Consider the following 16426-nt stretch of genomic DNA (forward strand, 5'->3'; position numbering starts at 1 on the left):
CTACATATTATTGTTCTACTTTGCTCTAAATCCCAGTCTGCTTGAACTAAATACCCTCAGTTCTCCATGCCTCAGCAGTTGGACTTTGAAACTTAGCCACAAATTTCTCTATTGTTTTATCAACATCAAAACTGTCCACAACCTTTTGTAGAATGGTTGAAGGGGGTATCTTCGAAATGCATGCGAGCTCACTCAGAGACCTTCAGAGCTGCTTCACCGATATGGCTTCAAAACAGTCATTTGATGAATAAATGCTTTATTATTGATAGAAATCAGTAAGATACATCCAAATTTCTTATCTCGTTATTACAATCTTCATCGAACTCCAGCTTATTATTTTATACATTAGAAAATTCGTGTCTCCATAACACTGGCATGATCTCCTTTAGATCTTGCATGGACCCCACCCCGCACGTGTCCCGCATGGCCGAAGGGTTAACCTTCCCCATCGTCTCTCCAAACTAATCTAAAAATTAAACTTCTGCGCAAGCATCTAAGCTCCAAACACGCCCAAAAACACACCATAAATCCCATCCACAATATAACGGGCAGTCTAAAATTTAAAGGCACATGCCATCATCAATGACATGCAAAACAGGCCAAATGGCCACTACATACCGGCTCCTAATTGTTCCGAGTATATAATGAAGCAATTATTAATAAACATTAAAAAAGTGGCCATACTACTGCGTGACAAGCAGGGATATTAAACCACTATACTAACGACTTCTGCGCAAGCATCTAAGCTCCAAACACGCCCAAAAACACACCATAAATCCCATCCACAATATAACGGGCAGTCTAAAATTTAAAGGCACATGCCATCATCAATGACATGCAAAACAGGCCAAATGGCCACTACAACGTCACCCTTCATTATTCTCTCCACATTTCATTATCAGTGGTAGAGAGTCTGGATTGTATAACTTCCATTCGTTCCTGAACTCTTTTCACTTGCTACATCTCCGATCTTTATCAATCTAGATCAATCTATTATTTCACCCTGTTTTTGTCCAATTCCCAAGTCAAAAATACTGGAAATACTCAGCAGGTCCTGCGCCATCTGTGGAGAAATAAAGTTAAGGTTTTGGTTCAATGACCCTTCATCAGAGATAATTATTCCTGTCTTTTTTTAAAAAAGTGATAATTGAAGAGCATTGGAGACGGGGGATAAACTGGCCTTGGGTTGAGGTGTGTACATACAATAGAGATGCACACAATGAACGGACCACATTTGTTTGTGCTGTATAACTATACTTCAATTACTGCTCGTCTAATCCTCCAGCTACGATCCAGAAAACCATTCATCACTAAAGAGAAAACATCAAGAATTTTTATTATAAATGTTTTATTTATGATACATTTTGGCCAATGAAGTCTACAGATCAATAGGGAATACTGTACAATCAATACATGTTCAAACAAGATCACTGATATGGTAGTTTACGAATAGATTTAACTGCCTTGCCACAGTTAAAGACAGTAAAGAAAAGAAAATGTTGAAAGATGCAGAAGGTATTTTTGGTGGTAGCAGTGAAATTTGGGGGGAGGGGGGGGAATAAGAGAAAACAAGTTTACAGCAGGGACCTGGAACCAAGTTTAATTCTGGTCATCAATAACATATGCTAAATAAAAATCTTACACATTACACAAATGGTTTCAAAAGCAACCACGACCCAAAATGTAAAGATCATCTCTATAACCAGAAACTACCTTAAAAATTGTCCTTCAGTAATCTGGTACAAAGTTGAATAAATTATTTGTCAACTATGAAAAAGCCACCAAATATTGTACTTATCTTAGTGTTTATGGAACATAGTGTAATCACTGAATAAAATAAGAGAAACAATATTTAGCTGGAGCTTAATAAACGGAAAAAGTACAGCTAAGGTTTAAAAGGACTTGATGCACAAAGGTACAATAGACAATTTACAATTTTTGAAAATAAACTGTACAGTCAGCAAAAAATAAAATGCAAGGTTCTGAAAACTATAACATTTGCTGCTTTGCAGAAAGGTTAGTCTAGATGCAATACTAATTAAATATTACGCTGCCAGATCACTGTAAAGAAAGTGCTTAAAAAGTAACCAAAGCAAATCACATTGTCGGGTTCAATGATCACTGCTAGCATTTGCTGCCAGTTTTAGCCAAATGAAAGTGCTTTATTTTGTTTTTAAAAATGTGTACATTAGTCTGCACCAGCAGCATACCCACAATACCATAAAACAACAGAATCTAACTTATAATGCTCAACTGCTAAGTAAGAATGACAGCACATCAACCAGCCGCAGTCAGACTTCTCATGCTTCCTCTTCTGGAAAATTCAATATCTTGCGGTGGGCCTGGCGCAAATACTGTTGCTGCTTGAAGTACACTTTAAAAGCCCCTTTGATAGCTACAAAGGCAATACCACCCTGTTAAATGAACAAACAAGAATATTTAATACGCAGTCAAAATCTGCTCAAGTATAATATCACGTTCCAATCAGCCTTATTCCTCTCCTTTTCCAATGTTCAATTTGAATTTTCATTCTTTAGGGGTCAATTTAAATCAAAATAACATTTAACATGGAATAAAGGTTGCATGCAGTAAGAATGATTCAGCATAAATCAGAATGAGGTCAAGGAACAAAAAGGTTTGAATCTATGAGCAAGAAAAACATATATTACTTAGTGAATGTGTAGATGCACAATTTTAAATTCTGAACTTGATGATCTATAGGATATGAGTGCGGGTTTGGTGTTATCCAGTATTCATCAAAGTGACTGAATTTTGTTGCAGAACCAGAAGCATATCATTTAAATAATTTCCATAAAACCATACTATTTTATTTTAGGGTTAAATTTATGCTATCTAAGAGGAAACAATATTGCCCTGTCTTCCCTTCTTCACACCAACATTTTTAGAGACATGTTCCAAGTAAAAATGAGTGCTGGCCTCATTTTTTGTTATGACAGATCACCAATGGAGCACCATTTTACGTACTCTATGCATCGGCACAAATCTGGGAAATTCATTGTGTTTTAGTCCCAGAAATTGTGGCATTTAGGTTAATCATTTGTACCCTTGAAGGATAAAGCTGAATCTATATACTGACCGTACAAATATAAAGCTTTTGATAAGGTTCCGCATGGTAGGCTGCTTTGGAAGGTGAGATTGCAGGGGATCCAGGGAGAGCTGTACTGGGTACAGAATCGGCTTCATGAAAGGAAGCAGAAGGTGGTGGTGGAAGGTTGTTTTTCAGACTGGATGCCTGCAACTAGTGATGTGCTTCAGGGATCTGTGCAGGGCCCCATTGCTGCTTGCCATCTACATCAATGGTTTGGATGAGAATGTAGAAAGCATGATTAGCAAGTCTGCAGATGACGGTGAAATAGGTGGTATCTTGGAAAGAGAAGATGGTTATCATGAATTACAGCAGGATCTTGGTCAGTTGCTCAAATGGGCCAAGGAATGGTAAATTGAGATTAATTCAAACAAGTGTGAGGCGCTATATTTTGGGAAGTCAAATCAGGACAGGACCTTCACAGTGAATGGTAGAGGACTGGTGAGTGTTGTACAGCAGAAATATTGGAGTACCAGTAATAATTACCCGACTGATAAAAGCAAAAGTGCCAAGAAGCTTCACCACCTCATCTACCCGTGTCCCCACTTTCAGGGAATTGAGTATTGAAATTGGGATGTTGTACAAGAAGTTGGCGAGGTAACAGAATATTGTGCTCTGTTTTGGTCACTGTTATAGCAAATAAGATTAAGTTGGAAAGAGTGCAGAGAAGATCTAAGAGACTGTTGCCAAGACTTGAGGGCCTAAGCTATAGGGAGATATTGGGCAGGCTAGGACGTTATCCCATGGAGTGCAGGAAGCTGAGGGGTGATCTTATAGAGATGTATAAAATCATGTGGGGAATACATAGGGTGAATGCACTGTCTTTTTCCCAGGGTAGCACAATGAAGAAATAGGAAGGTTTGGATGAAGGAGAGGGGAAAGATTTAATAAGAACTTGAGGGGCAACATTTTCCATCCAGAGGGCAGTGGGTATAGAGAACTAGCTGCAAGAGGACTTGGTTGAGGCAGGTACAAAAATAATATCTAAGACACATTTGGACAGGTACATGGATAGGAAAGGTTGAGAGGGATATGGGAAAAATGCAGGCAAATAGGACTATCTTAGATGGGGCATCTAGGTCGACATGTTAAAAGTTGGGCCAAAGGGTCAATCTAGAAATTAAAACTAGGGAACAAAATAATATGTTTCAACTGTTCCCATTGCACTAAATATTGGCTTTAGTCTTGTTTGAGTTTGCCGCACCTTGGACTATTTGACCTCATTGGATCATGGATTGTTGACGTTTCCTTTGGTCACAGGAAAATCTTTATATTGCCACAGAATAATTTCTTGTATGTGTGTCCATTAGACTGACAGAAGGAGCTATCATCTCAAGAACATCTTTAAGAACCGTGCTGTGAATATATGACCTCAGGACATCTAGAGGTGTTTCAATGACCCTGCAGTAGATTCAAATTGGAGTCACAAAGCAGCAAAATGAGTTTGCCAATTTGCACATTGGAAATCTCAAGATAAACAACAAGAAAATGACCAAGTACTCTCCTTGGTTGTGTTCATAAAGAAATAAATATTGGATATTGGGAGGACAACTTTCCTTCAAGTAAAACTTCTACATTTATGAAGGCAGATATGATCTACATTAAACTCATCCCAAACTTTGCCCCTCTGCCTGGGCAAGATTTTCTGTCCTTGAGCTAACCACCGAACTTAATGTCGACATTTGTATGTTCAGAAACTTCCTTTTCTGCTGATGTTCATGTTAATAACTGAAGTCATTCCATCAGCAAAAATATCTTTAAGAACTTTGAACAGATAACGATGAACAAACATACAAGGTGTAAAACTTGTGCCCAACAGTTTGGGATGAGAATATGCTTCAAAGCAAACTTAAATTATGTTCAAGAACACTGCTCACCAAAATTGTCCTTTGCAAGTTTGAGTTGACACTGCTGAACATTAATTTACCAACTATCGTGGCAATAGTGGGAAAAACCAAAGCCCCACAAAGAATGCGAGTAGCTGACACGTGATCTGCTAGGGGGCTGGCCTCGGCAGGAACACGAGGAACTGGGCAGCCTATTCCTGTGAGAATAAAAATAGGAAAAGGATAAACAAAGAAAAATTCACAAAACAAGGTAAACACTTCCCACCTGTCAGAACAAAATGGCACTGAAAATATTCACCTGCTAAAATATTGAAAATATTAATAAGAATAAATAAAAATCACATCTAAATGACAATGCACCAGATTAAAAAATTATGATTAAAAGTCAGAGGCAAACCGTCTCATTGTAAGAAAGCAGTGGTACACAATTCTGAAATATTAATTCTAGAATAATAACATTCTGAAGAAAGTCCTTTGTCACAGGTTCATACAGCATAGAAACGGGCTCGACAGCTCACCAAGTCTGTGCCAACCATGAACACTAATCTTAGAGACAACTCATTTTTTTTATTCTTCCTAATAAGATTAACAACACCAAATTCAATCATTGTCTTTGGGAAGTGGAGGAAACCGGAGCACCGATGGAATGCCAGAAACCCATGCTGTCACAGGGGGAATTAAATGGATTGAAAGATACAGCATGGAAACAGGCCCTTCAGCCAACCGAGTCCAAGCCGACCTTCAATCACCCGTTCACACCCATTCTATTATCCCACTTTTGTATCCACTCCCTACACATTAGGGGCAATTTTACAGATGCCAATTAACCTACAAACTCACACATTGTGGGGATGTGGGAAGAAACCCACGTACCCGGAGGAAACTCACGCAGTCAGAGAGATAACGTGCCAACTCCACACTCAGACAGCACGCAAGTTTAGGATCAAACCTGGATCTCTGGCACTGGGAAGCAGTGGCTCTACCAGCTGAGCCACCATGTTAACTGGATGGGAGATTAGAACTGAACCAGGTGGCTGGAGTTGGACACGGTAGGTCGAATACCTGCATTACAGTATCTACTTATCATCTTTCTAATACCCTCAGTCATACAATATTGAAAATAATTGTGGCATCGTTCATTTAGTTGGCAAACGATTCCACAACACATGACAAACATTTTCTTGCCCTGTTAAGTTACATGAATGTTTCAATTTTTATAATTAATTATTTACCCTTTTTTAAACTTAAAACAAATTATTTGTTTACCTTTTTACCCAAAATTAATTATTTACATTTTTACTTAACATGGTTTTGGGGCATTACCCTTTCATTTGGGGAAAAAGTTAATGGTAATAGTGGCATTGTACATCGAAAGCCACCATCAAGATGGCCTCTGTTTATACAGGACCAGTACAGCGTGAGCACACCTTATGTTTGACACTACTGTTGTCGAAAATGCTTTTCCAACATAAGCTGCCCGAGGTACAACCATGAGCTTGGTTCTGCTCATTATGAGCCTATATCTCTTTAGTCTATAGGGCCATTCTTTGGAAAGTGGACCAAAATGTCACACACGTGACCAGATGGCATCACATACATTAAAATCAAATTCTTGTAGGAGATCAATCTTATTCATTACTATTTTCCCACCTACAGAACTACCAAGCATGTCTGCTAAAGATATGAACATTCTAGCTTTTTAAAATTCAAAGTTAGTAAAATAAAACTGAGCTATGGAAAAAAAATGCATTCAAGTGAGGTCACACACGTGACCAGTCATAGTTAACCTCTGGCCCTAAACAAACATTGTCGGCATAACATAAATATTTCACGATAAACTTTGGAAAAATACGAATCATATATTCAGTACAAAACAATATACTTGTAATGCTTTCAGAATTAGAAGAGACGTATTCCACAATTTTTCATATTTTTGGCCACACACGTGACTAAGTATGGGCCATTGCCTTTTAGCTAACAATTTGAGAGGGCAAATTTATCAGAATATAGGCATTCCACATTTTATCTACTTAAGGAAAGATCTCTATCACCTGGCATTATTGGCTGCATGGGGAGGCTTCTACTTTGCACTAGTAAGGCAATAAAAGGTTAATGGAAACGGCAATCCTCTCTTGTGGAAAAATTAATGAACATACTCATTAGTAGCATAAAAATAAAAGTCCTCAAAACTGTCTATTTACACAATATTTAAAATGCAGTATATTTAAGAAAAAAGACAGTAAGATTGTTGAGATTACTAAAACAAAATCTCTGGTGCCTCAAGTGGCTAAAAAGTATAGTGTAGTATCTTTCCTTTGGCAGCAGGCCTGGTTCGCCTGCCGCAGAGCTGGAAGCCTGTCTTTGAGAGGGAAGCTGCTGAGCCCAGCCCCTGCTTGTCCCCGAGGATCAGAGAGGAGGGGGAGAGAGTCCAGATGGTGGCCGTGTTGGCAGAAATGATCAAGATCATGATCAAGAAATGATAAAGATCAATGGAGCGGTAAGCGGAGCCAGGGTCTTACCTTCTGCACCCTCAAGGTCGGCTGTGGGAGGTACCCTGGGGCACAAAGGCTGAACGATGGTCAGGCGCGGAAAAGGGTTATGGTTAGTTGGCTAATTTGAGGATCCGTACCGAGGCCAAGGATGGAGGCCTTGTAGCAGCCTGGAGCTCGACTGGATGTGATGCCGCTCCAAGAGACTGAGTATGCGGATCGGACGTGGTCTGCAGCGGCACAGAGGAAAACAACTTGGTTTGGCCCTGCTACGCCACCAGGACATGGGCCTTCATGGACAGCTGCTCTTAAAGCAACTTGAACTTTGATAATGCGCCATAGGTGAGAACTAGATTTTAGATCATCTCATCTCGACAAGCATTTGACAGTTCCGCATGGTAGGCTGCTCTGGAAGGCTAGATCGCATGGGATCAGAGATAGCTGAATGGATAAAAAATTGATTTCATGGGAGGAAGCAGAGGGTGATGGTAGAAGCTTGCTCCTCGAACTGGAGGCCTGTGACTGGTGGTGTGTGCCTGAGGAGTCGGTGCTGGGCCTGTTACTGTTTGTCATCTATATCAATGATTTGGATGAGAACATACATGGCAAGCTTAGTCAATTTGCAGATAATACAAAATTGGATGGTTTTGCAGATAGTGAAGATGGTTGTGAAAAATTGCAGTAGGATCTTGATCGATTGGCCACATGGGCAGAGGAACGGTTGATGGAATTGTAATACAGAGAAATGCGAGGTGTTGAATTTGGGACGTCAAACATGGGCACGACCTATGGTAGAATGGTAGGGCTCTGGGGAGTGTTGTAGAGCAGAGGGAGTTCTAGGAGTGCAGGTGCATGGTTCGTTGACGGTGGAGTCACAGGTAGATAGGGTGGTCAAAAAAGTTTTCAGTACATTGGCCTTCATCAGCCAGAGTTTTGAGTATAGAAGTTGGGAGGTCATGCTGCAGTTGTATAAGACGTTGGTGAGGCCGCATTTAGAGTATTATGTTCAGTTCTGGGCACTATGTTATGGGAAAGATGTTGTCAAGCTGGAAAGGGTACAGAGAAGATTTACGAGGATGTTGCCAGGACTAGAGGGTCTGAACTATAGGGAGATGTTGAGTAGGCTGGGACTCAATTCCTCGGAGCACAGGAGGATGAGGGGTGATTTTATAGAGGTGTAAAAGATCATGAGAAGAATAGATCAGGTAGATGCAGAGTTTCTTGCCCAGAGTAGGTGAATTGAGGATGAGAGGATATAGGGTTAAGGTGAAGGAGATAAGATTTAATAAGAATCTGAGGGGTAACTTTTTCAAACAAAGGATGGTGGGTGTATGGAACAATCTGCCAGAGGAGGTAGTTGAGGCTGGGACTATCCCAACATTTAACAAACAGTTAGACAGGAACATGGATAGGACAGGTTTGGAGGGATACGGATCAAATGCAGGCAGGTGGTACTAGTGCAGCTGGGACATGTTGGCTGGTGTGGGCAAGTTGGGCCAAAGGGCCTGTTTCTACACTGTATCACTCTATGACTCTGGATTGTCACCGTGTCGTGGTGGAGAAGCTTGAGTGGTCTTGAGATCCTGAGATCGATGCCGTCTGGAGCCATGCTCCTGGTAGGGTCATCCATGGCGGTAAGGTCGAGGGGGAGATCTCTGACAAAGAGCAATCCACAAGACCTCAACGGTGGAACAGGCGGAGGATGATGGCTGACTTGAGTGGAGCGTCACAACGGCTGGAAAGGTGGATGAAGGCAGAAGCAGAAAAGGGTCTCTGGTCGTCTTGGATTCCATGCTACTGGATTCTGACCCAGATCTGTCAAGGACCGTGTGGTGGCTGTCTGTGCACCAATCTCCCCACGTTAAACAAAGTCATGCACAGGCATCCTCCATGAGAGGACAGTCATACTCGTTTCGAGTGACCGCCGACGATGATGATGTCTATATGACTATGTCATATATATTATCTCATACATAAATGTGGACGAAATAAAATCTCTACATTCCCTATTTATTCTTGACATTCAATTTACAGTCAGCATGAATATTTTGTATATTATATAAACATCTGCATAGTAATGAAAATTTCCACCATTCCAGCTTACATTGAAGCTCAGATATTTGAAAGGACAGAAACCAAATCCTTTTTATGTTAGGTTACTCTACAATCCACTCTACAATCTTTTGATTATATCAGTTGTTTGACGTTTGTGTGTGCCGACTCTTCATGCTTCAGATAATTTGAACTGCAATATTCAAATATAGTACCATTCTGTCAAAGAAACTAACAGCATCATGCGAGTCCTCCACTAACTATTGGAATTCGGTACATAACATCCCCAATGTGCAAATAATCTTGTATGAACAGTCATTTCTTTTTTAGGGACATCAGCAGAAAGTATTCCAGAGGCACTTGGTTTCTTGACTTCAGCTAATTGGCTTACTTCGCAAGTTACTTCAGAAACAGTGGTCAACTACAATCTGAAAGATGGTGGTATCTCCGTAATCATCATCACTTTATGGCAACACAGGCAGGTGTGGACCAAACTGGATAGTGGGCCAACATAAGGAATTGAAATGAAGAGGTATCTTCAAGTTAAGATGAACTGTTAAAATATCCAACAATGCAGATTACCAAAAAAAAGCACATTTGTAGAATTTTCCATCCACTTGAAGATAATAAAGATACGAAGGAAGGATAACAGAAGTACCAATCAACGACATCTAAGACTCACAGTAGACAAAAAATGCTGCCTGACCTGCCGAGTTACTCCAGCACTTTGCTCTTATTGTGTATTAATCAGCATCTGTAGTTCTTGGTTTCTACATTTGGACTGCTCCACTACAAAATCTCACGGTATGCCTACTTTTACGAAGTTCTCCTCCTCTCTCCGATGAGATTTATGTGAGACCCTCTCTCACTGCTCCCCCTCTGTGCTTTCTACTGCTCCCCGACAAGTTCTGACCCGGACTTAACCCATTACCGTCCATGCTTTGTCCTGGCTATTCCCTTTCCAGCTTTCTTCTTTCCCCCCCCCCCAACAATCAATCTGAAGAAATGGTTTCCGCCTGACCTACTGAGTTACTCCAGCACTTTATATCCGTTTGTGTATTAACCAGCAAATGCAGTTCTTTGTTTCAACATTCTGATAAACCTGTTCTGCACCTTCTCTACAGCTTCCACATGCTTCCTGTAATGGGGTGACCTAAATACACGCAATACTGCAAATGCAGCCTAACCAAAGTTTTATAAACCTGCAACATTATTTCCTTTTACTCAATACTTCAACTGATGAAGGCAAGCAGACTATATGCCTTCTTAAGCACTCTACGTACTTGTGTTGCTGCTTCCAGGGAGCCATGGACGTGGACCCCAAGATCCCTCTGTACATCAATGCAATTAAAGGTCTTGCCGTTAACTGTATACTTTCCACATACATTCTACCTACTAAAGTGCAGCACCTCACATTTGTTGGGATGACACTGTAGCCAACATTTCGCTTTCCCTCTCTGTAACTGATATGAAACCCCCTCTACACTTGCACTTATCCTCACTGACCGACAGAGGACCCAGCACAGATCACTGGCCATAGACCTTCAGCTAGAATAGCATCCTAATATCACTGCGCACCCCATGCATCTTAATCTTCTTAATTAGCCTACCATGAGGGACTTTGTCAAATGCCTGACTAATATTCTTGTAGACAACATCCACACTACCCTACCATCAATAATCACCGTTATTACCTCTTCAAAACAAAACTCAATCACGTTTGAAAGTATTTAAGAAGAAACTGCAGATGCTGGAAAATCGAAGGTACACAAAAATGCTGGTGAAACTCAGCGGGTGCAGCAGCATCTATGGAGCGAAGGAAATAGGCAACGTTTCGGCCCGAAACGTTGCCTATTTCCTTCGTTCCATAGATACTGCTGCACCCGCTGACTTTCGCCAGCATTTTTGTGTACCCACGTTTGAAAGTAAGCAGGCAGTGAAGAAAGCTAATAGCACATTGGCCTTCATTACAAGAGGATTTGAGTTTAGGAGCAAAGAGGTCCTACTGCAGTTGTACAGGGTCCTGGTGAGAATTGTACAGGGCCCTGGTGAGACTGCACCTGGAGTATTGTGTGCAATTTTGGTCTCCTAATTTGAGGAAGGACATTATTGCTGTTGAGGGAGTGCAGCGTAGGTTCACCAGGTTAATTCCCGGGATGGCAGGACTGACATATGGTGAAAGAATTGGTCAACTGGGCTTGTATTCACTGGAATTTAGAACGATGAGAGGAGATCTCACAGAAACATAAAATTCTTAAAGGATTGGACAGGCTAGATGCAGGAAAAATGTTGCCAATGTTGGGGGAGTCCAGAACCAGGGGTCACAGTTTAAGAATAAGGGGTAGGGCTTTTAGGACTGAGATGAGGAAAAACTTTTTCACCCAGAGAGTTGTGAATCTGTGGTATTCTCTGCCACAGAAGGTAATGGAGGCCAATTCACTGGATGTATCAAGAGAGAGTTGGATATAGCTCTTAGGGCTAAAGGAATCAAGGCATATGGGGAAAAAGCAGGAAAAGGTTACTGATGTTAGATGATCAGCCATGATCATATTGAATGGCTGGCTCGAAGGGCCGAATGGCCTACTCCTGCACCTATTTTCCTATGTTTCTAAGATATGACCTTCCCACAGCCTCATATTGGCCAACTCTATTCCACGAGAGTAAATCCTTTCCCAATCTCCCATAACTTCTCTACCTCTGATGCGAGGATCATCATTTAAAAAAATCCTAGATTATCATAAATTCCATTAGACAATAGACAATAGGTGCAGGAGTAGGCCATTCGGCCCTTCGAGCCAGCACTGCCATTCATTGTGATCATGGCTGATCATCCACAATCAGTACCCCGTTCCTGCCTTTTGCCCATATCCACTTACTCCGCTATCTTTAAGAGCTCTATCTAACTGTCTCTTGAAAGCATCCAGAGAATTGGCCTCCACTGCCTTCTAAGGCAGAGAATTTCACAGATTCACAGCCCTCTGTGTGAAAAAGTTTTTCTTTATCTCCGTTCTAAATGGCTTACCCCGTATTCTTAAACTGTGGCCCCAGGTTCTGGACTCTCCCAACATCTGGAACATGTTTTCCTGCCTTAATAATAATCTTATATGTTTCAATAAGATCCCCTCTCATTCTTCTAAATTCCAGAGTATACAAGCCACTCCATTCTATCAACATATGACAGTCCTGCCATCCTGGGAATTAACCTTGTGAACCTACGCTGCACTCCCTCAATAGCAAGAATGTCCTTCTTCAAATTAGGGGACCAAAACTGCACTCAATACTCCAGGAGTGTTCTCACTATGGCCCTGTGCAACTGTAGAAGGACCTCTTTGCTCCTATACTCAACTCCTCTTGTTATGAAGGCCAACATGCCATTCGCTTTCTTCATTGCCTGCTGTACCTGCATGCTTACTTTCAGTGACTGATGAACAAGGTCACCCAGATCCCATTGTACTTCCCCTTTTCCCAATTTGACACCATTCAGATAATAATCTGCCTTCCTGTTTTTGCCACCAAAGTTGATAACCTCACATTTATCCACATTAAACTGCATCTGCCATGCATCTGCCTATTCACCCAACCTGTCCAAATCACCCTGCATCCTCATAGCAATCTCCTCACAGTTCACCCTGCCACCCAGCTTTGTGTCATCTGTAAATTTGCTAATGCTACTTTTAATCCCTTCATCTAAATCATTAATGTATATTGTAAATAGCTGTGGACCCAACACCGAGTCTTGCGGTACTCCACTAGTCACTGCCTGCCCTTCTGAAATGGACCCGTTTATCCCTGCTCTTTGTTTCCTGTCTGCCAACAAATTTTCTATCCATGTCAGCACTCTACCCCCAATACCATGTGCTCTAATTTTGCCCACTAATCTCCTGTGTGGGACCTTATCAAATGCTTCCTGAAAGTCCAGGTACACTACATCCATTGGCTCTCCCTTGTTCATTTTCCTAGTTACATCCTCAGAAAATTCCAGAAGATTAGTCAGGTATGATTTCCCCTTCATAAATCCATGCTGACTCGGACCGGTCCTGTTACTGCTATCCAAATGTGCCGCTATTTCATCTTTTATAATTGAATCCTGCATCTTCCTCACCACCGATGTCAGGCTAACTGGTCTATAATCCCCTGTTTTCTCACTCCTGCCTTTCTTAAAAAGTGGGATAACATTAGCTACCCTTAAAAAGTGGGATGACACTAGCTTTTTGTTAAACAAAAGAACACGCTGACTCCTCTCCAGTCTCTCAGGACTTCACCTGTGGCTCGAGAGGATATAAAGATCTTCGTTAAGGCCCCAGCAATCTCTTCACTTGTCTCACCATAACGTGGGACAGATCCCATCAAGCCCTGGGAATATCCAATACAATGCTCTTCACGAGACCCATGACCGCGTCCTGTTGATTGCCAAATGGCCTAGCACGTTATGCACTCCACACTGATCTCACTTTCCTCCTCCTTGGTGAATACTGATGCAACATATATGGTTTGTCCCTCACCTGCATCCTCTTACTCCAGGCATAAATTTCCACCTTGGTCTTTGAATGGCCCTACCCTCTCTGCAGTTACCCTTGTCTTTAAAATATACCAGACCCAAGTGCAGGCCCATTGGGTCAGCTCCCCCAACGCAAGATTCCGCCACACCCGTTCCCCCAACACAAGCCGCCCCTCCCCCCCCCCCCCCCCCCCACCAACGCAATATTCCACCACTCACGCATAGCCCACAACTGCGCCGCGCGTGGCTCATGTCTCCTCATCCCCCAGCTCCCTCCCCTCCTCCTCCTCTTCACCCTCCCTCTTCAATCCCTAGAGAGGTAGGGGGGTAGAGAGAAGGGGGGGGGGGGGGGGGGTTAGAGAGGGGGGGGGGGGGGTAGATAGAGAGGGAGGGGGGCAGAGATGGAGGGGGGGGTAGAGGGAGGGGGCGAGAGGGAGAGGAGGAGGGGGGGGTAGAGAGGGAGGGGGGAGTAGCGAGGGAGGGTAGAGGGAGGGGGATGGTAGGGAGAGGGAGGGTGTAGAGGGAGAGTGTAGGGAGAGGGAGGGTATAGAGGGAGAGGGAAGGAGGTATTTGGGGAGGGGGAAGGGGGCAGGGGGCAGAGGGCAGAGGGGGTAGGAGTGTGGGTAGATTGGGAGGAGGCATCTCCCTCCTCCATACCTCCCCCCCCCATCTCTCTCTACCATCCCACTTCCCACCACATCTCCCTCCTCATTTCCCTCATCCTGCTCTCCTCACTCCTATAGGGATGCCTCAGGACCTTCCCAGGTCGCTCAACCAACGTTCCCTTACATTGTCATCCTTGCCCTCCCCTCCCCCGTTACTGGACTATGCCGGTCCTGAACTCTGTTCAGCTGGTCTTTAAATGACTCCCACAATAATGTTGCTCCCAGTGTCATCCTGCCAAATAATGATGTCATTTTCCCGACCCCAATTTAGTATCAACCCCTAAAGTCTAGACTTCTCTTTATTCTGAACTATCTTAGCATTTAAGGATTTGTAATGTAATGATAGCACCAAATAAAATATCTAATTAATGATGATCCAAATTGTTTTACTTCACTCAAATAAAAGGACCAGTTACATTTTCACATAACGAAGGTGCATAAATTTCTGGCTACACCCTAAAAAAAAATCACAATATATACACACATACACACACACACATACACATACACACATATATATATATATATATATGCACACACAAAACACACTCTAATTTGTTATTGCACATATTCTTGAATAGCATGATGATACAGTGGAGTCTGCTGCATTTAATTCAAGATCCCATTGACTTGAGAGCTGGTTTCCTCACAAATACCAAAAAGAAAATTGAAGGATTTCTGTTCACATTCTCAACAAACCGAAAGAACTAGGAATCTAAATCGATAATATTTCTTAGTAAAGGATGCAATTTATTTTTATAAGTAAGAGAGATGAGCAATTGACACGTTAGATGGTCACACCGCTGAATCACGTTATCTGGAAACATGCCACTAGGTGTTTTTAGATTACCTGGAAATATACTGTTTAAAATTTGCAATTTATTGGAGTATTTTCGCCATAGTCTCAGCACATAGTCCTCCCAGCGAATCATCTTGCCCAAAATAAGCATAACTGGAATGGTTGGAAGTCCAATCAAGAGGAATAATGGGTCCGCTCTCTCCATGACATCCAGGCCTTCTTTATGACCTACAACCTGAATGTAAAAAATCCACATTAACCATTTTGATAATTCAGTCAATAATTACAAAAGGCGAGATTGTCAACGTTGATTGCGAAAGAACAGTCGTATTGCAGTAATCCTCAGCACTTTAGATACATCATCACTTTATTTTGTAGATTTTCTAAGTCCACTTAAAGCAGGGGTCGGCAACCTATGGCCCATGGGCCGCATCCGGCCCTTAACCGAAAATCATCCGGCCTGCGGGCATATTTTTTTCCGTCATCTACACTTCTTTAGACTGTTTAATGCTGTTAGCAAGCGACATAAATACTTGCTTTAATGCTCCTAGCAATCCTGTTTGCTGATACAAAAAAATCAGAACTGATATAATCCCATGAACTGGGCAAAAGGTTGGTTGGATTGGTGGGGACAGTTCCACTGATGTAAAAGTGCGGTTGTAGTTGTAGTTGCAGTGGCTGTGGTGCTCAGCGTGCCCCGGAACCATCCGTCCCCACGCTTCACCCGGGGGAGGGTCAGGGCCAGGGCCGCCCTCCTCAAACACAGCGGCGCTGCTGGCCGTTGGTTTGGGGGAAAATGGGGGGGAGAGAGGTGAGAGAGGGGGGGTGGAGGAGAGAGATGGGGGGGGGGGGGGGGGGGGGGGGGGAGAGGGGGGGAGAGAGGGGGGGGGGAGGGAGAGAGACGGGGGGGGGGGGGAGGAGAGAGGGGGGGGGGGAGGAGAGAGAGACGGGGGGGGGGGGAGGGGGGGGG

The 16426-nt window shown here is 42.6% G+C and overlaps 1 protein-coding gene across 1 annotated transcript in view; it reads right to left on the reverse strand.

Moving 5' to 3' along the window:
* Nucleotides 1–2220: 2220 nt before the first annotated feature.
* The window catches only part of marchf5 (membrane-associated ring finger (C3HC4) 5), a 70664-nt gene continuing 56458 nt past the window's right edge, over nucleotides 2221–16426 (reverse strand). The window contains exons 4-6 of the mRNA XM_055646626.1: nucleotides 15508–15691; nucleotides 4984–5150; nucleotides 2221–2414 (exon numbers count right to left, since the gene is read on the reverse strand). Of these exons, the coding sequence (XP_055502601.1) occupies nucleotides 2301–2414; nucleotides 4984–5150; nucleotides 15508–15691 (465 nt within the window). The 3' untranslated portion in view covers nucleotides 2221–2300. The remainder of the gene's footprint in view (nucleotides 2415–4983; nucleotides 5151–15507; nucleotides 15692–16426) is intronic.

This window comes from Leucoraja erinacea, chromosome 15 (assembly GCF_028641065.1).
Source record: "Leucoraja erinacea ecotype New England chromosome 15, Leri_hhj_1, whole genome shotgun sequence".
Classification (NCBI taxonomy): Eukaryota; Metazoa; Chordata; class Chondrichthyes; order Rajiformes; family Rajidae; genus Leucoraja; species Leucoraja erinaceus.